The following is a 22,113-nucleotide window of genomic DNA, read 5'->3' on the forward strand; positions in this document are numbered from 1 at the left end:
CTCTGGGAGGAAATAAAAAAGGAAAAAAAAAAGAGATGTTGCAAAGGAGGTGCCCTATTCCCCTCCCCGCATCTTACTGAACCCTTACACCACGTGTACTGTTGCAGAATGGATAGAACCACGACCCACACTTCTCCATTCCCACCTGCCTGTTTTAAATAGCTACCAGAGAGCTTGTGCTCCCTTAGAACTGATTCCTCCTGGAAGTTGGGGTGGCACAGATCCCCTTGTGGTGCTCTTGACACTCCCACCCTCATCCCATCATACGTATACATCTAGGGCTAGAGGCTCCCAACAGCCCAATACTGGGGCAAGAAGACATGAGCAGAGGGCCAGGGGGTCCTGTCCTCATGCCATGTCGCTGCCCCTTGCAGAGTTGGCCAAGAAGTACCTGCAGCTCCTGCGGACCTCTGCCCAGCAGCGCTATGGAAGCCGAATCCCTGGGTCAGGGCAGCCCCACGCCTTCCACCAGGTCTATGTACCTCCAATCCTGCGCCGGGCCACAGCGTCCTTAGACACTCAGGAGGGGGCCATTATGGGGGACCTCAAAGTGGAAGATGGCACTGACGTGAGCATCTCAGACCTCTTCAACACCAGGGTTAACAAGGGCCCAAGGGTAACTGTGCTTTTGGGGAAGTCTGGCATGGGCAAGACCACGCTGGCCCACCGGCTCTGCCAGAAGTGGGCAGAGGGCCATCTGGACTATTTCCAGGCCCTGTTCCTTTTTGAATTCCGCCAGCTCAACCTGATCACAAGGTTCCTGACGCCGTCCCAGCTCCTTTTTGATCTGTACCTAAGCCCTGAGTTGGACCCTGATGCTGTCTTCCAGTACCTGGAGAAGAACGCTGACCAAGTCCTGCTGATCTTTGATGGGCTAGATGAGGCTCTCCAGCCTACAGGTCCTGATGGCCCAGGCTCAGTCCTTACCCTTTTCTCCCGTCTCTGCCATGGGACCCTCCTGCCCGGCTGCCGAGTGATGGCCACCTCCCGTCCAGGGAAGCTGCCCGCCTGCCTGCCTGCAGAGGCAGCCATGGTCTACATGCTGGGCTTTGATGGGCCACGGGTGGAAGAATATGTGAATCACTTCTTCAGCACCCAGCCATCACGGGAGGGGGCCCTGGCGGAGTTACAGACAAATGGGCGTCTCCGAAGCCTGTGTGCTGTGCCTGCGCTGTGCCAAGTTGCCTGTCTCTGCCTCCACCATCTGCTTCCTGACCATGCCCCAGGCCAGTCTGTGGCCCTCCTGCCCACCATGACTCAGCTGTATATGCAGATGGTGCTCGCCCTCAGCCCCCGTGGGCACTTGCCCACCACATCCCTGCTGGACCTGGGGGAGTTGGCCCTGAGGGGCCTGGAGACAGGGAAGGTTATCTTCTATGCAAAAGATATTGCTCCACCCTTGATAGCCTTTGGGGCCACTCACAGCCTGCTGACCTCCTTCTGCGTCCGCACAGGCCCTGGGCACCAGCAGACAGGCTATGCTTTCACCCACGTCAGCCTGCAGGAGTTTCTTGCTGCCCTGCACCTGATGGCCAGCCCCAAGGTGGACAAAGACACACTTACCCAGCATGTTACCCTCCATTCCCGCTGGGTACAGAGGACCAAAGCTAGGCTGAACCTCTCAGACCACCTCCCCACCTTCCTGGCAGGCCTGGCATCCTGCACCTGCCGCCCCTTTCTTAGTCACCTGGCGCAGGGCAATGAGGACTGCATCAACACCAAGCAGGCTGCCGTAGTGCAGGTGTTGAAGAAGTTGGCCACCCGCAAGCTCACAGGGCCAAAGGTTGTAGAGCTGTGTCACTGTGTGAATGAGACACAGGAGCCTGAGCTGGCCAGTCTCACTGCACAAAGCCTTCCCTATCAACTACCCTTCCACAATTTCCCACTGACCTGCACCGACCTGGCCACCCTGACCAACATCCTAGAGCACAGGGAGGCCCCCATCCACCTGGATTTTGATGGCTGTCCCCTGGAGCCCCACTGCCCTGAGGCTCTGGTAGGCTGTGGGCAGATAGAGAATCTCAGGTGAGTAAGAGTGGAGGAGGACCGGGGAGGGGATTGGGCTTTTGGGGGAGCAGAGGCCAACCAGACCTCTGCCAAGGGGACTGGATAAGAATCTTGAATATCAGAGCAGAATGGCCTGTAATGCAAGAGAGGAAGCTCCATGCCTTGACAGGACCTCTGGAGTCCAAATGGATCCTCCTCTTGTCTGTGGTTTCTGGATTCTCAATCTCTGTTAAACATGGGCTGAAGCCTCAGATCCAGGCTGTCGATAGAGGCTGTTGGACTTTGGGCAGGTGTATGGAGCACACACATGCACACTGTCTAGGCCAGAGCTTCTTCATTCCTAAAACGAATCTGTAACAATAGCCAACTCATATGGTCATTGTGAGAATGAGATGGGATAATGCATGAAAAAACACTTTGTAGCACAGTGCCTGGCACAGAGCAAAAGCTCAGTGTACATATTAGCTAGAGAAAAGGCTAGACTGTAGTAACAGAGAAACCTCCTCCCCAAATACAGTAGGTTAAATAATGTAGACTTTTATTTCTCTCTCATGGAAGAGTCAGAGGTAGGTGGTCCAGGTCAATGGAATGGCTCAACTCCACGCAGTCATGCAGGGACCCAGGTCCCTCCCATTTTGCTTCATTATCCCCTTGGGAATCCTATCTGCACAGCAAAGCTAGGTCTTGGGTATATCAGTGCTCTGGCTTGGGAACAGGGAAAGAGCATGGAGGAACATGCCAATGCATTAAAGTTCAGTCCTAGAACTAGGACACAGCCCTTCCACTCACATTCCGTTGGTGAAAACATAGTCACCTGGCCACACTGAGCTGCAAGGGAGGCTGGGAAATGTGATCTCTGTCTGGGAAACCATGTTCCTCACGATAGCTCTATTGCTGTAGATGAAGTGGAGAATGGGATTTGGTGGACGATTAGAAGTCTCGGCCATAATATGTATTTGTTAGTACTACTGCATTAAGCCCCATCTGTCTAAGGGAGTGGTGATGACTTCTCAGCTCTGCCCAGCACTGATCCTCTGACACTTTGCTTCTTCTCATGGCAGTTTTAAGAGCAGGAAGTGTGGGGATGCCTTTGCAGAAGCCCTCTCCAGGAGCTTGCCGACAATGGGGAGGCTGCAGATGCTGGGGTGAGCCAGGCCTTGGAGCTGAGAAGGGTCTTCAGCTGGGGATGCCTGGTACTCTCCTCCCTCTCCTTAATCCTATACAAGGCAGATTCCTGGCCTCGCCCTTTTCCCCTCCTCGTTCCTCCCCACCATCTTTGCTTACTCTGTAGGTTAGCAGGAAGTAAGATCACTGCCCGAGGCATCAGCCACCTGGTGAAAGCTTTGCCTCTCTGTCCACAGCTGGAAGAAGTCAGGTGAGTGATCTCCAGGAGGGCTCACTGACTGGGGAGATAAGTCACTGCCCAGGTCCCAGAGCCCCCCTGGGGCCTGCCTGGGGCCTGCATGTTCCTCCAAGTCTGACCAGTAGTTTTTCACTGAGACCCAGAGAGGGAAGGCATCAGTCCAAGTACTCAGCAGGGCTGAGTCCAAACCCAAGGCTCCCAGAGTCCCCAGAGCAAGGCTTCCTTCATCTAATATTTTGGACCATCTTGGAGGAGCATGAGTGTTAAGTTATCCCTTGTGTTATCCCTCTTTCTGCAATCCCAGGAGAAGGGATGGCAGTGCGTAGGCAGGAATCAGGCACTGTGGGTACACATAACTACATGAAGCACTGCACACCTTCACATTTGTGCACACATGTCTACACTTGCACAGAAGTACACAGGCATTATGCAAGAATATGCACCCACACTGCCACTCACAGCGCACACATATACAGTTAACTGCATGTACACATTTAGATGCCAGCACACTCTAACTAACTAAGCTCATATGCACAAATATACTTCTGCCCTGTGTCTGGGACTGAGTACCATGGGGAGTAGTGGGACCGGTGACCCTCCTCACTGGCAGGATGCTGCTAGTTTATATGGCACTTTTATGACATTTAGAGAAGGCACTCCTTCATCCACACAGATGCAGCTTGTCACTAAGGTTCAGCACTTGTTGAGTGAAAAGAATAAGTTGGACCACAGTCCCTATTGTCGTCTCAGCTGGGCATCTGTGAACAGTGATTAGGCAAGGGTTCAGAAGTATTGAACTTGTTGACACTTTTTCCTGGCTATTGAGGGTGACTTTAATTTTGTCTCCCATCACCCACCATTGTTCTCAATCACCCTCACTCCCCTCAGCTCATCAGTCTCCCCAGCTAGGAACCCAGGCAGGGCTGACTTGTGAACAGGTGGGGAAAGTGGGGTCAGAGAGGAATGTGCTTGGCTCAGGGCTCTGGGTGAGTCAGGGCCACAGCTGAGACTGGAAGCGATGCCTGCAGCATCCCAGTCTAGACTTTACTCATTGCCTGCGGGCCTCAGACGCATCCCAGACATAAGCCCTGGGAGCAGGGGCTGGATCTCCTCATTGCACTTCATGAAGAGGCCATCAGGCTGTCTTCTAGATTCCTTGAGCCACCAGGCAAAAACTTCCCTATAGGAACCAAATAGACCCAGAAGTGAGGCCAGCAGAGGGTCTTTCCTCCTAGCTGTGCCTGTTGGAATCCAGCGAGCAGGCCATCGGCTCTTTCTGGGCCCCTGTCTTATATCTCCCACATGAGGGTGGTCATCCTGTCACTTGCTAACTGGGGCTTGCAAGTGCCCCAACCCCAGGGCAGAGAGACTGGGCCTTCATCTCCTTGCAGTTTTCGGGACAACCAGCTCAGTGACCAGGTGGTGCTGAACATCGTGGAGGTTCTCCCTCACCTACCACGGCTCCGGAAGCTTGAGTAAGTGATCGTTCCACTGCCACTGCAGCCCAGTCCCTCTCTATGCCTGAGTCACTTCACTCCCTTACAAGGCAAGGAAGGTCTGGGGCCCATGGGATAGGGGATTCCACTCCTGACACCTTTGCCACAATCGTGCAGCCTGAGCGGCAACAGCATCTGCGTGTCAACCCTACTCTGCTTGGCAAGGGTGGCAGTCACGTGTCCTACCATCAGGATGCTTCAGGCCAGGTAAGCAGAAGGAAGGGGATCTTGGCCTTCAGGGCCTTGAGAAAAGGGGAGGGGAAAGTGGGATGGGAAATGGAGGAGGCCCCTCGTCTGCAAGACAAATCTGTGCATGCCCTACTGTTTTACTCAGAGCTCTACCTTCAGAACCTAGCTCAGGCTTGGCACCTGGTACTTGGTATATATTGAATTAATGGATGGATGAAAAGATGAATTGATGGATGGAAAGATGGATGGGTGAATGTAAAGATGGATGCATGGATGGCTGGCTGGCTGGCTGGCTGGATGGATGGATGGATGAAAAGATAGATTGGTGGATGAAAAGGTGGATGGATGGATGAAAAGATAGATGGGTGGATGAAAAGATGGATGGATGGATGGATGAAAAGATGGATGGATGGATAGATGAATAGATGGATGGATGGATGAATGGATGGATGAATGGATAGATGGCTAGCTGAAAAGATGGATGGGTGTATGAAAAGATGGATGGATGGATGGATGGATGGATGGATGGATGGATGGATGGATGGATAAAGGAATGAGTCAACAAGTCTACAAAGCACAGGCATAGCCAAAGGAATAGTTAGCCATGTGTCGCCCTCCATGATGTTGAACCAACATAGCCAGTTTGGATCAAGGGGTAGGTTAGGTGTCATGCTTCTTAATCACAAAAATTTCTATTAAAAAATTTCAGCCTGGCCCAGTAGCTCATGCCTGTAATTCCAACACTTTGGAAGGCTGAGGCAAGAGGATTATTTGAGCTCAGGAGTTCAAGACCAACCTGGGCAACATAGTCTCTACAAAAAATGAACAAAATTAGTGGGGCATGGTGGTGCATGCCTGTGGTTCCAGCTACTTGGGAGGCTGAGGTGGGAAGATTGCTTGAGCCCTGGAGGTTGAGGCTGCAGTGAGGTGTGAACACACCACTGCACTCGAGCCTGAGTAACAGAGTGAGATCTCCATCTCAAACTTAAAAAGAAAGAAAAAACTCACAGAATCCTTAATTTTTATTATATTTCTTGTGCAAATTGTTTTATGACTTTTAAAAGACTCTTGAAGGATTCATCAAGCAAAGACATAATCAGTATATCACATGCCTGATTTGAAGCACTTTTGCTGGTTCTGTTATGTTTCCCCGTCAATTGCAAAATCAGCTTCATCTGGATGTTTGGACATTTGGGGCAGAAAAGGGTGTGCCTGTGGTGGGTGATGTGCTGGTTTCCAGTCCCTGGGTTTCATAGTTTGGTATCTGATCCTGCAGGAAGGCGGATCTCATCTTCCTTCTTTCCCCACCCACAGAGACAACTGCAGAGCTACAAAGGTAAGAAGCCAAGAGGCGGTGAGTCTGGGACTATCCTTAGAAGCAACTTGGGCTCAGGCAGTTGAGGGGAAAGGTGACCAAGAGACTAGGAAGAGCTGGGATATGGGGATTCTTCCTGCTACTGCTGCAATGAGGAATGAATTACTGCTTAGGTTGGCAAAGGATTTTAACTTCCTCTAGCGTGTCCAGAACACATCTGGTCCCTGGGGAAGGAAGCATCCCCAGAAGTCTCAGAGGAAGGCAAACCCTTGGGGATGACATAAAGATATTGTTAGACTGGCATTACTAGATGGTGAAAACTCTGGGAAAGTCCTTACAACTGAAAAAAGGCAGAGAGGGCAATCACGGTACCTACATCTCAGGGTTGTTCTGAGAATTAAGTGAGTTACTACACTTAAGGAGTTTAGAGCACTGTTAGCGTGCAGTGGGCAGTCAAATGCTGGCTATTCCAGCTGTGCATGGATTCCAGCTTGGTAAGTCTTGGATAGGCCAAGAAAAGGAAGTTGCTTTTCCCTAAAAGACCATCACAACTGTGCTCTCCCACACTTTGCTCTCCTGGCTAAGACTCAGAGACAGATGTATGTATGCCCCTGAGCAATCTCTTTCCCTTCTCTGGGTCTCAATTTCCTTGCCTGTATAATGACCTGGTAAGGTAGGACCAATGTTGCTGGGTGCGGTGGCTCATGCTTGTAATCCTAGCACTTTGGAATGTCAAGGCAGGAGGATATCTTGAGTCCAGGTGTTCAAGACCAGCCTGGGCAACATAGCAAGACCCCATCTCTAAAAAAAAATTAGCCAGGAGTGGTGGTGCATGCCTATAGTCCCAGCTACTCAGGATGCTGAGGTTGGGAGGATCGCTTGAGCCTGGGAGCTTGAGCCATGATCACACCACTGTACTCTAGGCTGGGCAACAGAGAGAGACTCTGTCTCAAAAAATGACCCACTAGGACCATTGTCACTTTCTTTCCCCTCCAACTGCTTAAAACTGTGATGCTCAGTAGGATAGCCACTAGCCCCATATGGCTATTTAAATTTAAATAAATTAAAATTAAGCAAAATGAAATGATCAGTTCATTAGTCACATTAGCTGTACTTCAACTGCTCAATGGCCGTAGGTGACTAGTGGCTCCCATAGCGAGTGGTACAGATGCCAGGACATTTCCATCATTGCAGAAAGTTCTATTAAACAGGCTGGCATGGTGCCTCATGTCCGTAACCCCAGCACTTTGAGAGGCTGAGGGGACAGGATCACTTGAAGCTAGGAGTTCAAGACCAGCCTGGGCAACAGGGTGAGACCTCCATCTCTACAAAAAAAAAATATATATATAGAATAGCTGGGCATGGTGATTCACTCCTATACTACCAGTTGCTCAGGAAGCCAAGGTGGGAGAATCACTTGAGCCCAGGAGTTTCAGGCTGCTGTGAACTAGGATAGAGTCACTGCACTCCAGCCTAGGGACTGAGTGGTTCCCTGTCTCTAAAAAAAAAATTGGTTAGCACCAATCCAAAAAGTCTGTGAAACCAGGCTCATAATGTCCTAGCTTCCCTGCATCCCCTAACGCTCCCTTAGCCCAGTGGGGGAGAGTCTGTGGTTTACCGTAGCCTGGACTCACTGCATACAGCTCATGCTCCTCGCCTTCTGAACCACAGACAGCACATCCACAAATGGAGACCATCATGTCATCGACAATAGCAGCTTCTGTTTACTAAGCTTCGATTTTACACTTATGCTGGGTACTTGGACGTACATTGTCTCGTTCAATCCTTCAGGTACCTATGTGTCAGATGTTGTCATCTCATTTTAGAAAAGAGAAAAGGGAGCCAACGGCAGTGACTTGCCCAAGGCCACATGGCTATACACGGCAGAGCCAAAATCTGAATAAAGGTTCCATTTGACCTCAAACCTTTTGCCCCTCCTGCTCTGCTGAATCACACCTTGGGCATCTGTAAGCAATCTTCTTTGTTACCAATTCACTTTGAGTTGTGCTTCAGGGTCTTCAGCCTCTAGAAGCCAAGGAAAGAGGCTTGATCCACCAAGCCCTAGATGCCTGAGCCCAGGCCAATATTTGATTTGTTCTTGCCAGAGCTCCAGACCTGCAGAAAAGTGATGGCCAGAGGAAAGGGGCTCAGAGCAGAAGCCTGACACTCAGGTACCTTGGAGGGATCTATTGCCTTAGGAGGGGGATATGATGTGGGGGAAAGTCCCAGGTGAGGGAGAGCAGGGCCAGGGAGGAGAAAGGGAAAAGCAGATGAGGGACAGGGAAAGGATTAGCCGGGTGTGGTGCCCATCCTGGATAAGCCATCCTGGCTTGAATAAGGAGCATCTGTCATAATAACAACAATAGCTACAACTTTGGACCCTGGCTATATATATGCCGGGCATTGTGCTAGAAGTTTTATATCCTTTACCTCACTGTAATTCCTTTAGAATATCTGTGAAGTACACGTTATTTTTTCCCTTTGAGGGAGGAGGAAACTGAGTCTCAGACAGGTTAAGTCCCTTGCTCAATATCACCCAGCTATTAAGAGGTATGGCCAGGATTAGACCCAGTTCTGTGGGCCCCCTGACTGGAGGGGCCATGGAGTAGCTGTTTTCCCTGAGCCCTTCTGTCCCCGATTCCTACCCAAGGCTGCAGAAATGTCAGCTCCAGGTCCACGATGCAGAGACCCTCATAGCCCTGCTCCAGGAAGGCCCTCACCTGGAGGAAGTGGAGTGAGTATCACGGGAAGTCCTGGGGTAGGAGCCAGAAAAGGAGGTTGGAGAGGGTGGGCAGGGCCTTGCCTTTTGGTGGGTGGTGTGGGGGAGGGGCATGCTGCCTCATGAAGAATTTGGGGGAATCAGATCATTGTAACAGCTGCTACTATTCAGCACTTGCCCTGGGTCAGGTGCTGTGCTAGGGACTGTACATGCCTCCTCTCATTCACTCCTCACATCTCTGTGATGTAAGCATTGTTACTGTCCACTTTTTATAGAGGAGGAAGTTAAGCTGCGGAAAGGTAAACTTGCTCAGGGCCACACAGGTAGGAAGAGTCTAGGCTAGGGTTCAAGCCCAGACAGTCTGGCTCCCAGCCTCATCCTCATAACCACTGCTACCTCTCTTGCTGAGATCTGCCAAGTAGAAACCCCACCACAACTGGGTCTGCCTTCCAAACCACAGTCCCTCAGGGTTCCCCCCACACCCTTCATCCTTCTTCCAGAGTAGGGTGGGATAACCTTCTTTTTTCGGGATGGAGAAATTCCCATGACGTCCAGGAGCCGATGACAGTAGTGCTTGGGGATGGATGGAGGCTCTGTCATGTCCCTAGGAGGGGGGCCCCTCCAGGAAACCTCCATGTGAACATGAAGGCAGAGGATGGAATGCCATGATGTGTTCTGGGGCGAGGGGCCCCACCTCAGGGGAAGATGGATGGGGTGAGGGTTGCCATGGTGATCACCTCTTGATCCTGGACCTCGTCCCATTGGGAGAACCAGGATGGAATTAGGTTTTTTTTTTTTTTTATTTTGTTTTGTTTGTTTTTTTGTTTTTGAGACGGAGTCTCGCTCTGTTGCCCAGGCTGGAGTGCAGTGGTGCAATCTCGGCTCACTGCAAGCTCTACCTCCTGGGTTCACACCATTCTCCTGCCTCAGCCTCCCAAGTAGCTGGGACTTCAGGTGCCTGCCACCACGCCCGGCTAGTTTGTTTTTGTATTTTTAATAGAGACAGAGTTTCAATGTGTTAGCTGGGATGGTCTCCATCTCCTGACCTTGTGATCCGCCCGCCTCTTGCTCCTGAAGTGCTGGGATTACAGGCGTGAGCCACCACGCCCGGCCAAAGGTGGTTTTTTAACAAGCTCACACACTTCTACCTGCCTCACCAGCACTGAGCATGCCCCTCCCCAAGTGCTGGCACCTGCAGAAACAGCCCCATCACATGCCTGGTTACACAGCCACCTCCTAGCCCCCTTGCCCTTCTCCCACATTTAGTCCCTCCAGATGGACCTAGAGGTAGTGCTCAAAACTATCCTCTTTTCCTCCACCTTTCTAGTCCAACCCACCCTCATCTCTTACCTGGATGAACCCTTCGCCTTGCCCTCCTTGCTGGCTTCCCTGCTTTCACCCTGGCCACTTCCACCTGGCAGAGAGTAGATTACATTTCACTGATGCCTGCCCCCTTCACTCCTTCCCACTGCTCAGCATAAAGCCCACATTCTAAACTCCCAGGTGGTCCAGAACCCTGCCCCCAGCCTCGCAAACCCCATCTGACCCCATCCTTCCACTCAATCTCCAATGCAGACACACTGGCTCTCTTTCAGGTCCTTGTATGGGTTATGCCACAGGACCTTTGTATGTACTGCTTCTACCACCAGGAACACCCTTCCTCCATCTCTCTCCCGCCTTTTACCTACTGAACTCCTTCTAGTACTTTCAGCAAGTACCTTAAGCATCAAAGAAGCCATCCTCGACTCCCAGACTAGGTCAGATGCCCCCATAATCATGAAGTTTATCACAAAAAGCAATTATGTAGCTTGCAGCATAAAGGAAGAGTTGAGGGTGGGGCCTTGAAGGCAGGCTGCCTGGGTTCAAATCCAGGTTCACCCTCGAGCAGGTGCCTTAACTACTCTGCACTTCAGTTTACTCATCAGTAAGGTGAGGATAATTACAGTGCTTACATCATCGGCACTATGAGGACAAAATAGGCCAAAAGTCACAGAAGCACCTAAGATGTTGCCAGGCATGTGGTATGCAGTCTGTTGATTTCAGTTATTATCAAGGTTCATTCCTGAGAGCGATGCTTTGACTAAAGTCAGCAAAGAAAGAGTAAGTGATGGGGATTGAGGGAGGACTCTAGCCCCACAGTACGTGCATTGGGCCCCTCTGTCTCAGCCTCTCAGGGAACCAGCTGGAAGACGAAGGCTGTCGGCTGATGGCAGAGGCTGCATCCCAGCTGCACATCGCCAGGAAGCTGGAGTGAGTTGTCCACCCCACTGCTGGGTACCAGGGAAGGCCCTGTAGAGCCCCAGGTGGTCCCTGTGTTCATAATCAACAGTAAGGGTGCTGATCCACTGCCACCCCTGCTTCCTCCCAACTCCAGCAAAGTCAAGATGGTTCAACCATGCCTTGCCTTCACCTCTGGCATGAGCCACTCTCTTAGTCCAATCATCCAGCACCCTTAAATGTATAAAATGCATTTATTATAGATCAATGGCTTGGATTCCAATTCATCTTTGTAGCAGCCCTGGAGTAGGGTGGGGTGGGGTTTTGCACTAGGGAGGTGTCATGCTGGGGTGCTGGGGTAGGGAGTGGTGTGTTCCTGTGGGGATACACTGTTGGTGTGAGGGGTGGTGAGATGGAAAGGAAGGCTATTAGGCTGCTGGGTGTGCTGTGGTGTTGCGTGGGGTGGGGGTGATGTTTGGGTGGGGGTGTCTTAGGGGTCTTAGATCAAGTGTGGGTTGGGGTTGGGGAGAGTTGAGATTGGGTAGCAGTGATTTGGGGCCTCGGCTTTGGATTTCAATCCTGGCTCTGTCACTTAGTAGCTTTGTGACCCTGGGAAAGTAATTGAATGTCTCTGGGTTTCAGTTTCCCCCTCTGTAAAATGGGATTACATGAAACCGTATATGTTCGAAGCCTTTTGTACAGAGTCTGGTACAGTCAGGGCTCAGAAAATGGTGGTTATTTTACAGATGAGGAAACTGGGGGCCAGAGAAGTAAAAACACTGAGTTCTTGCTGTCAAGCTGGATAACTTTATTCTCCAAGTGGGGTTGGGGTATCGTGCATTTCTTGGCTCACTCACATGCACCAGAATCCTTTGAGATCCCCTGGCAAGGGACTCAGGACAGCCAGGAGTGACAGCCAGCAAGCTGCTGAGCCACGAGGAGGGGCTAGAGCTGGCTGGGGCTGGGGACCTCAGCCACATGCCAACAGCTGCCTTCTGCTCTCCACAGCCTCAGCGACAACGGGCTTTCTCTGGCCGGGGTACATTGTGTGCTGAGGGCTGTGAGTGCATGCTGGACCCTGGCAGAACTGCGTATCAGGTGGGAGCTCCCCCAGACCACGGTACCCAACCCCCATCATGCTCTCTCTAAAACCCTTGAAATTCCTTCTGGGCCCAGGCCTTGGGACCAGCAGAAGATGCTGCTGCTGTCCCACCCAGACCCCGTTACAGCCAGCACCCCTCTTCCTAGCTGCTGCGGATATAGGCTGCTCACAGTTTATACCTCTGGAGAACTACCCTTGGCAGAAAAGAGCCAGAGATGCCTGGGAGGATACAACCTCTGCTTCCCCCTAACCCGGAGTGGCCAATGACACAGGCAGAGGGCACAAGTCTCCAACCCAAACTCTCCAGTGGGCCAAAGTTCCCTGGGGACCAGACCAAGGACCTGCTCCGTTTGGCTTCCCTCAGTCCCTGACTGTTTCTCCTGAGAGCAGACTGTCAGTCCATGACTTGCACAACTGACAAGCGACATGTGACCCCCTACCCCATTCACAGACCCAGGCTCTGCCACTAGGGAATCCTATTTCTGTAAGTCTCGCTGTTGAGTATGGGGAGCTGAGGACGGATGCTGATTAATGTCAACTCAGTTCCCACTCGGAGGAAAGCCTCATTCTCAACCGAGCAGGGTGGTCCCTGCTTTAAACACCCCTCAAGGGAGGAGAGGGAAGCCGATTCACCCAAAAGGTAGATGAGGGGACCTCGGTTCACTGTATATGATGATTCAATAAAGGGTCCCTAGTGCATTCCGAGCGATGCCCTATTCACTCCCAGGAACTTATACTAAATAAATTATCATGATTGTGCAAACACATTCAGCTGTAGGGAAGTTCACCTACACTTTGAGCCCAGAAGTTCAAGACCAGACTAGACAACATAGACTCTGGTTGTAATTGGAAAAAAAATGAAAATAACTGGAATGTTTAACCGAGGGATATTAGTTAGACTAAGTTACTTCCAGAGAGAACTCAGTGGAACCATGGAAAATAAATGATAATATAGTTGCAGTTTTAATATGGAGGGTGACAGGGGGTTATTAAGTAAACATAAAGAAATTTCTTTGGAGACAGGATCTTGCTCTGTTACCAAGGCTGGAGTATAGTGACACAATCATAGCTCACTGTAACCTCCAAATCCTGGGCTCAGCAATCCATCTCTCTCAGTCTCCCAAAGTGCTGGGATTACAGTCATGAGTCACTGTGCCTGGCAATTTTTTTTATTTTTTGTAGAGATAGGGTCTTGCTATGTTGACAAGGCTGCTCTCAAATTCCTGAGCTCACGTGATCCTCCTGCCCTGGCCTCCCAAAGAGCAAGGATTATAGGTATGAACCACTGCACCAGGCCAAACATAAAAATTTTAAGTCATCATCTTAAAAGATTATAAAAGATTATAATAAAACTTTTCAAGATACGCAATGGCAGAAAGAATGGTATAATCTGGGCCAGGTGCTGTGGCTCATGCTGTAATCCCAGCACTTTGGGAGGCTGAGGCAGGTGGATCACCTGAGGTCAGGAGTTCAAGACCAGCCTGGTCAACAGGGGGAAACCCCGTCTCCACTAAAAATACAAAAACTAGCCGGGCATGGTGGCGTGCACCTGTAATTCCAGCTACTCGAGAGGCTGAGGCAGAAGAATCGCTGGAACCTGGGACACAGAGGTTGCAGTGAGTTGAGATTACGCCACTGCACTCCAGCCTGGGAGACAGAGCGAGACTCCATCTCAAATTAAAAAAAAAAAAAAAAAAAAAAAAAAGGCCGGGCACGGTGGCTCACGGCCTGTAATCCCAGCACTTTGGGAGGCCGCAGACGGGCGGACACAGGTCAGGAGATCGAGACCATGGTGGAAACCCCCGTCTTTACTAAAAATACCAAAACAATTAGCCGGCGCGGTGGCGGGCGCCTGTAGTCCCCAGCTACTCAGGAGGTCTGAGGCAGTGAGAAATGGGCGTGAACCCAGGAGGCGGGAGCTTGCAGTGAGCCGAGATCGCGCCACCTGCACTCCAGGCCTGGGGCGACAGAGTGAGACTCCGTCTCAAAAAAAAAAAAAAAAGAGGAGAGAGAGCATGGTATAACCCATCAATAATGATCAAGTATCAATAATTATTTGTCACCCCTTCTTCTAGCCCTTAAAAAACTAATGTTTAAAAGAGAATCTATAATTTAATCCCATTTTGTAAGACAAAATTATTGCACTAGAAAAGGAAGTTTTGACGGACCTACTCCAGAGGTTACCAGGGGTAATCCACACATACTTTGAGTACAGACAGAACACTGACTAGCAGAGGGAGGGGGGTTCAGCCTGGGGCTAAAAGAGAGAGCACATAATTTGTTTTCTTTTAAGACTTGCCAGGAAATGGGGCTTATTTAGGCAATAGATACATTTGTGAAATATCTGTGGTAGAAAGATTTCAGCCCTCGGAGAGCTCCGAGGAAGTCAGAGGGGAGTCAGAGGAAGTGGCTGCAGCTGGAGGCAGGGGGATGGCACTTGAGAGGTCCTCCCGGGCCAGGGGTAAAAAGTGACAGGCCAGCCATGGTGGCTCACACCTATCATCCCAGCACTTTGTGAAGCCAAGGTGGGAGGATCACTTAAGCCCAGAAGTTCGAGGTCAGACTAGACAACATAGACTCTGTCTCTACATGCTTTTTTTTTTTTTTTTTTTTTTTTTTTTTTTTTGTTTTTTTTTAAATTAGCTGGGTGTGATGGCACAAGCCGGTAATCCCAGTTACTCGGGAGGCTGAAGTGGGAGGATTGCTTCAGCCAAGGAGGTAGAGGCTTCAGTGAATCATGATTGCACCACTGAACACCAGCTTGGGCAACAGAGTGAGACTCTGTCTCAAAAAAAAATAGCAACAGGGAGCCAATAACCTCTTGCTTCCTCACCCCTCTTTTCTCTTCACAGCCTGCAGCACAAAACTGTGGTCTTCATGTTTGCCCAGGAGCCACAGGAACAGGAGGGGCCCCAAGAGAGGTAGGGCCCGATTTCACCCCAACTCCACGCTCAGTCAGGGATATTCCCCTCTCTGCCCTCCACAGCTGGGCAGTGCCAGTGAACTGCCACGGTGACCTGGACAAATTCACGGAAGAGCGGGAATTGAGCAGGCTTGGCAAAGGATGCAGCCCCAAAGCAGGAGGGTCCAAAGCCAGACCACCTCCGCCTCTCTTGGTGCCTGAAAGGAGCCCCAGTGTGTAGGAAATAGACAGCATGCCAGGGCGGGAGTTGGGTAGCTGGAGGGGGATGCTGGGGGACTGGAGCCCTCCGGCCTGAACCCAGGGGATTGTCTGGCCTGTAGCTCTGGTCTTGATGGGAACTTCTGGATCCCTTTCGCACAAGGACCCATTAGGGTCCTGGATTGCCCCAGCCCAGCACATGGGCAGAGACTCAGCTCTTCGCTCCCGAAGCCCACCCACAATCTCTTCTGTAGAGTCTGAACTACTGAAGGCTCAATTCGAGCTGGGGCTGACATCTCTGAAGCACAGATGAGGAGGAGGATGAGATTAATGGTAATAGCAGTCAAGGTTAATTGAGCACTTGCCATGTATGCACCAAGCACCAAACTAAGGTGGTTCACATGCAGTCTCCCAGTGAGAGGCTGTGATTTGTCCAGGGTCACACAACCAGGAAGTGGAGATGCCAAATTGGCACCAAGGTCTGACTGACTCTAGGTGGAGTATAGGGCTCAATGGTGGAAGGCCAGGCTAAGGATGGATCCTGGAGATGGAGGACATGGCCTTTGCTCAGCCTGGCCTTGGTGATGTCCCTCCAGGGCTGCATTTCTTGACAGCCTCACGCTCCAGATGCACTCTGAGCTGCCTCTGAGCTCCCGAAGGATGAGGTACAGTGATGGCCTCCAGCCCTGTGTGTGATTCCAGCCCCTTCCCTTCCCCTGCTCAGAGCCTGCTCCCAAACCTGCGCCCAGGCCCCACGTGCTCCCTGAAGCATGCCTGATCCGCTGTGTCCAGGAGTCATGGCCTGGCTTCCCTACCTCCTACCTCCCCTGCCCAACCTACCCCGGACAGGGCTCACAAGGCAGCCCCCTCAACCACCTTCTCAAGCCCAGGGGACCCCACTCCCCTTAGCTCCCTGACCCCCAGCAGCTGAGGAGTTGTGAGGACTCTGAAAAGAGGTGAAGGGGAGCACTGGGCTCCTTCTCTCATGATCCTGGGGCCAGGGTGTGGGGGCTCCCACGGCCACTCTTCCTGCCTTCTCTCTTGGTCTGTGTCTGTCCCAATCTCCCTATGTCCCTCTGCCTGTTTCTCTCATTTCTTCCCTCTCTCATTGTATGTTTCTGTTTTATCAGTTTATTTATCTGTTATTTCAGTCTTATCTGTCTTCCTCTGATCTGCTCTCTCTCTGAATCTCTGTGTCTTGGTTTCCTTCCGTCTGTGTCTCTGCCCACCTTCTGCCTATATGTGACATCCTATGGGTGTGGTGTGTGTTAGTCCCTCTTTGTCCATCTGTCTGGGTGCCAGATGCATCCCAGTCCCTCCTCTCCTGCAAGCCTCTTTTTCTGCCTCTGTGTCTGGGGGGTGGGAAAGCGGCTCCTTCTCGCCTCTGTTTGGTGGGACATGCAGGGCTGTGGTTTTGCCCCTGGGCAGGCTGACACATTGTGGCCTCCAAGCAAAGCACCTAGAGCAGCTCTGCAAGGCTCTGGGAGGAAGCTGCCACCTCGGTCACCTCCACCTCGAGTGAGTGGTTTGTACGTTGGAAGGTGGGTGGGTGGGGCCAATTACAGTGAGTTAGTGTTGGTGTTTGTGTTTGGTTTTTAAGATTTAGATCAACTGTTCTTTCCCTGCTGAAATCAGAAACCCCTTGGAGAATCTGGTGAAAGTTGTGACTCTTCCTCCCAAAATACAGATCCCCCATGTCTGACACACTCGGAGGCTCACCCCTGGTCCTCCAGAGGTCCATGAACCTCAGAATAAGAACCTAGGGGAGACAACAGCTGCCCATGCAAGATCTGCTGAGATCTGGCCTGGCAGCCCAGGGCTGTGTCCAGTTTCAGGAAGTTGAGTAACTGGAATGCAGGGACCATGCTGCCAGCAACCCACTCCCCTCCTGCTGATGTTCTCCCCTCCCTTCTCCCCACCCCCAGCTTCTCAGGCAATGCTCTGGGGGATGAAGGTGCAACCCGGCTGGCTCAGTTGCTCCCAGGACTGGGAGCTCTGCAGTCCTTGAAGTGAGTAACCCACTAGGCAGAGCCTCTGAGGCTGGGGTGGGGTGGGGCGGAGGGTGGCGGGGAGTAGGGGGAGCGTTCTCTGTCCCATCCCCATCCTTCCTGGGGTTATTGTAAAGATTAAATCAGAAAATGCATGAAAATTGCCCCTAACACAATGTAAGTGCTCGGTGAAGGCTAGCTGATAGATGATTCTTACTCAGAGAGTCTGTGACTCAATAATCCCACTTCTGATTCAAGGTTTCGCTTCTGGAACCTGTCTCTGCAGCTCTGAACAGGCTTTCTGAGGCCACCCTGGGGAGGGCAGGTGTGGGTGCGAAGTATGACTAATGGCTGGCAGCTGTTATTCTGGCCCTGGGGTGCCGGAAGGGGCTGGGGCTGTTAGCTGGGCTATGGTCAGGGTAGGCCCCAGGGAGGGTTTGTACCAGACAGGACATTCAAGCAGGGTACCCAGGGCTGCCAAGGAGCCCTGAGTACCTGGCAGAGAGTGTGTGGGAGCAATCCCCAAAGTTTGCCTGCAGTGTACCATAGTTCTTGATCCCTAAATGCCCTCGGTCCTTTTGGCTCACAGAGTGCTCCCTCCTCCCAAGCTCTTCTGGGCCAAAGCCAGAGGAGCCCCGGGGAGAGGTCACAGGTACTATATTCCAGGCTGGCTCTGTGACACACGCTTTGCTGTGTGACTTTGGGCAAGTTACATCCCCTCTCTGAGCTCCTGGTTCCCAGTCAGTAAATACATAAATTGCAGGCGTGGCCTCTGTTGGTGGCTACAATCTCTGGAATGAGTGCTGTGGCCTAAGGATCCCCTGCTCACACCCTCTTTTTGTGCAATGCTGGGAAGGAAGGGAGTTGCCTTGGTTCCTGTTCAGGGCCTGCACCTGGGAAGGAAGGAAGGCCTAACCATTGCAGGCAAATTACATGAAGACTGCAGGTTTTAACACATCCTCATGTGACCTTCTTATTACTCTGGACTCGTGACCTGGTGCTGTGAGGGTCCACACTCACCCTACCCGTGTCCCGGTGGGAGGGGAGTGCAGCATTAAATAGTAAATAGAAAACAATGACAAGTTGACAGGAGACCCTGAAAGAAAGGAGACGCTTTGTTCCTGCTTTCTGAACAAGAGACCCCACATTTTCATTTTGTACTGGGCACCACCCCTCCCTTATCAGGTGGAGAAAACGAGGCCCAGCTCCAGCCAGAAAGCACTCCTCAGATCCATCACAAACCTGGGTTCCCATCTCAGCTCTGTCACCAACATGTCTCATAACCTTGGGCGAGACCTTGCTTCTCTCTGGGACTCCGTTTCCCCATCTGCACCAGGAGGACTTGAAAGGGGCGCTCTCTGACCATCTTGGGTTCAGTGGGTTCTGTCATCTAGGACCAGGGAGCCCTCCCCTGCCCTGTGCCCTGACCACAAAGAGGATGTGTTTGGGTCCTGAGTGACCTCCATTGTGCCACTTCTGTGATCTCCAGCCTCAGTGAGAACGGTTTGTCCCTGGATGCTGTGTTGGGTTTAGCTCGGTGCTTCTCCACTCTGCAGTGGCTCTTCCACTTAGACATCAGGTGAGCGTGCCTCTCCGCCCCCAGCCCTGCCTCTGTCCCCCATCCCACAGGCCATCTGCTCCCACGTGAGCCCCTCATCCATCAAGTTCATTCCGAACTATCATCCTTAGCACCTTGGGCAGTATCAGATCCAGAGAGCATGTGATGGGTGTCCACTGAATGAATGAATAATCAAATGAATGAATAAGTATGGCCTCATGGATGCTCAAATTTCTCCAAATCCACCATTAGAGAGTTCATTGATTCTGCCTCACTCATTCTTTGGATTGTCGTCGGAGACTTTTAAGAAATCTGGGGGCCAAGCACTATGGCTCACCCCTGTAATCCCAGCATTTTGGGAGGCCAAGGTAGGAGGATCACTTGATCCTAGGAGTATGAAACCAGCCTGGACAACATAATGAGATCCACCCCCACCTCTATAGAAACTTTTAAAATTAGCCAAGCATGATGGCATGCACCTACTTGGGAGGCTGAGGTGAGAGGATTGCTTAGGCCCAGGAGATTGAAACTGCAGTGAGTTGTGATCACACCATTGCACTCCAGCCTGGGCAACAGAGCGAGACTCTGTCTCAAAGAAAAAAAAATATCAGGCACAATGGCTCACATCTGTAATTCCAGCACTTTGGGAGGCTAAGGCAGGAGGATCGTTTGAGCCCTGGAGTTTGAGACCAGCCTGCTCAACATGGCAAAACTCCATCTCTACAAAAAATACAAAAATTAGACAGTCATCATGGGGCATGCCTGTAGTCCCAGCTACTTGGGAGGCTGAGGCGGTAGGATCAGTTGAGACTGGGGAAGGTTGAGGCTGCAGTGAGCCATGACTGCACCACTGCACTCCAGCCTGGGCAATAGAGCGAGACCCTTTCTTTGAAACAACAACAAAGAAGAATTTCTTACCTCATTGTTCATTGTGAGAATCAAATGAGAAATGTCAGTGGTGTGTTTTGCACATGCCTTGATACGTGTAATTGTTGCTTAATGTGTTTCTTGTTTGCTGAGAAAGCAGGCCACCCCAGGCCCTCCTTGCCCTGACCAGTCTGGGTTCTTGCCACTACCAGGGAAGTTGGTCTTTGCCCATTTTCAAACTGCTGCCTTCTCTCTGCTTCCAGCTTTGAGAGCCAACATATCCTCCTGAGAGGGGACAAGACAGGCAGGTGAGAAGGGAATGCTCAGGGTGGGGGAGTCCCCTCCCACTCTGGTCCCCATCTGCTGCAGGTCCCCCACCCCCCAGACCCATGCTAACCACTCAGTCCTCAGCTAAACCACCCAGGTGGGGCACACGAGGTTTAATCACCACTTCAGTAACCACTGCCCCCTCCCCCGCTGCCCTGTAAATTGTCAGTAATCAACTGCCCTGTTTTCCCCTTGGAAGAAGGCAATGCAGATGGGAGGAAGGAAGGGATATGGTTGGGAGAGGTACCAGAGCAGAGCAGGTGCCAGCAGATTGCTGCTGTGTGGGAGGAGACAGGAGAATATTTGTGCTTTTGCCTTTCGGGGAATTTTGTACACTCACCCCTTCATACATGTCACTGCCCTTTCACGCTCTGAAGGCAGGGGCCGTTGGTGCTCTGAAAAAAAAAGTTTCCATGTCTTCGCAGTAAACAACCAATACCATTTTAGCTCTTCATGATGTTCCCGGCTGCCCTCTAGTGGGATCAGGCCTCTTGGCCTCAGCTGGGAGCAGTGGCAGAGGACAGGGTGGGCCCAAGTGCAGCTGGCTGGGCAGACAAAATCCACAGCTAATGTGTCAAGAAAAGGCACTGCCACACAGGTGGGCTGTCAGGAGCCAGGGGTGGCTCAAGCCTGGGTGGTCTTGCTTCCCAGGATAGGATCTCTGTTTCTGGGGAACTCCTGGGTTCTTGAAGCCCAAAGAACTGACATACAGGGAGGCAGAAGTCACATGATGCCAAGCAATGGTCAGAGAGGCTCTGTCTTGGATCCTTCTGCCTGCTCACCTGGACAGGAACGAGCTGCTGGCTTTTGTAACTCGGGCTTCCCTTCCCTGAGCCTCAGTTTTCCCATCTGAACAATGAGGGACTGAACTAGGATCGAGTGACTTCATTGTCTCTGAGATGCCTTCCAGCCCTGACTTTCCAAGTCTGGGAGTCCAATGTGGGTGATCTGAACCTTCCTTTCTAAACGATCCCCCTCCTAGGGGTATATGGGCTGGCCTGGGAGTCCGTGGGGGTGATCTGAACTCTTCTTTCTAAATGATCCCCCTCCTAGGGATATATGGGCCACTGGATCTTCGCCAGACTTCCCAGCTGGAGCCGAGTTCTTGGGGTTCCGTCGGCGCTGCATCCCCAGGAGCCTCCGGTACTGTCCCAGCACTTCTTGTTTGGGGGTAACCACAACAGGGATGAGGCGTCAGAGGGGGCAGAGCTGGCAAGGGCTAGGGCTGGGGATTGGGATGGAGGGAAGAGAGGGAGTTTAAGAGAAGAGGAAAAGAAAGAGTGGTGGATGTGAGGGGTGCTGGGAGTGGGGGGGCTCTGGGCCCTGAGGGGCAGCTCAGCTGGCCCATGCCCTGCATTCTCCTTGGAGAGAAGATTCCACATTTCTGTGAAGCAAACAGAGCAGCTCAGCCACTCCCTGCCTGGGGTCTCCATCTGCTCTAGGGAACACCCATTTTCCAGAAAGAAAGGGGTTGGCCTCTCTCCCCACAAATGCACTCCCCATCTGCAAACTCTGCCATGAGAGGCTGTGAGACCCTGACTTGGCCCCATCTCTCTCTAGGCCTCCAGGAAAGTAGAGGCAAGTGAGGCCCTGGGAAGGACATTTCAATTTCACTTTTAGCCCCAGGGCAATGGGGAGCCACAGAGGGTAACAGGGAGAGGCCTGGTCAGATTTGCAGTGTTAAAATGTGAGACACGGCCGGGCGCGGTGGCTCAAGCCTGTAATCCCAGCACTTTGGGAGGCCGAGACAGGCGGATCACGAGGTCAGGAGATCGAGACCATCCTGGCTAACACGGTGAAACCCCGTCTCTACTAAAAAATACAAAAAACTAGCCGGGCAAGGT

At 51.7% G+C, this 22,113-nt stretch overlaps 1 protein-coding gene and 1 long non-coding RNA gene across 4 annotated transcripts in view; one reads left to right on the forward strand and one right to left on the reverse strand.

Annotated features, from left to right (window-relative positions):
• NLRC5 (NLR family CARD domain containing 5) overlaps positions 1–22,113 on the forward strand; it is a 103,271-nt gene that overhangs the window by 41,301 nt on the left and 39,857 nt on the right. For 2 of the 3 annotated variants that reach the window (XM_017878814.1, XM_017878815.1), the window contains exons 6-22: positions 375–2,025; positions 3,069–3,152; positions 3,299–3,382; positions 4,762–4,845; positions 4,984–5,073; positions 6,332–6,391; positions 8,476–8,541; positions 9,021–9,104; positions 11,256–11,339; positions 12,315–12,404; positions 15,261–15,329; positions 16,126–16,194; positions 16,958–17,047; positions 17,455–17,538; positions 19,007–19,096; positions 20,206–20,250; positions 21,323–21,412. In XM_017878814.1, coding sequence (XP_017734303.1) covers positions 375–2,025; positions 3,069–3,152; positions 3,299–3,382; positions 4,762–4,845; positions 4,984–5,073; positions 6,332–6,391; positions 8,476–8,541; positions 9,021–9,104; positions 11,256–11,339; positions 12,315–12,404; positions 15,261–15,329; positions 16,126–16,194; positions 16,958–17,047; positions 17,455–17,538; positions 19,007–19,096; positions 20,206–20,250; positions 21,323–21,412 — 2,914 coding nt within the window. The remainder of the gene's footprint in view (positions 1–374; positions 2,026–3,068; positions 3,153–3,298; positions 3,383–4,761; positions 4,846–4,983; positions 5,074–6,331; positions 6,392–8,475; positions 8,542–9,020; positions 9,105–11,255; positions 11,340–12,314; positions 12,405–15,260; positions 15,330–16,125; positions 16,195–16,957; positions 17,048–17,454; positions 17,539–19,006; positions 19,097–20,205; positions 20,251–21,322; positions 21,413–22,113) is intronic. The other variant, XM_017878816.1, reaches the window with a different exon arrangement.
• On the reverse strand, positions 6,095–11,237 carry LOC108533869 (uncharacterized). The gene is made up of 3 exons (XR_001886838.1): positions 10,808–11,237; positions 10,440–10,503; positions 6,095–6,383 (listed from the first exon to the last, which is right to left on the reverse strand). It is a non-coding gene; the product is annotated as an uncharacterized LOC108533869 (long non-coding RNA).

This window comes from Rhinopithecus bieti, unplaced genomic scaffold (genome assembly GCF_001698545.2).
Source record: "Rhinopithecus bieti isolate Rb0 unplaced genomic scaffold, ASM169854v2 scaffold_11161, whole genome shotgun sequence".
Classification (NCBI taxonomy): domain Eukaryota; kingdom Metazoa; phylum Chordata; class Mammalia; order Primates; family Cercopithecidae; genus Rhinopithecus; species Rhinopithecus bieti.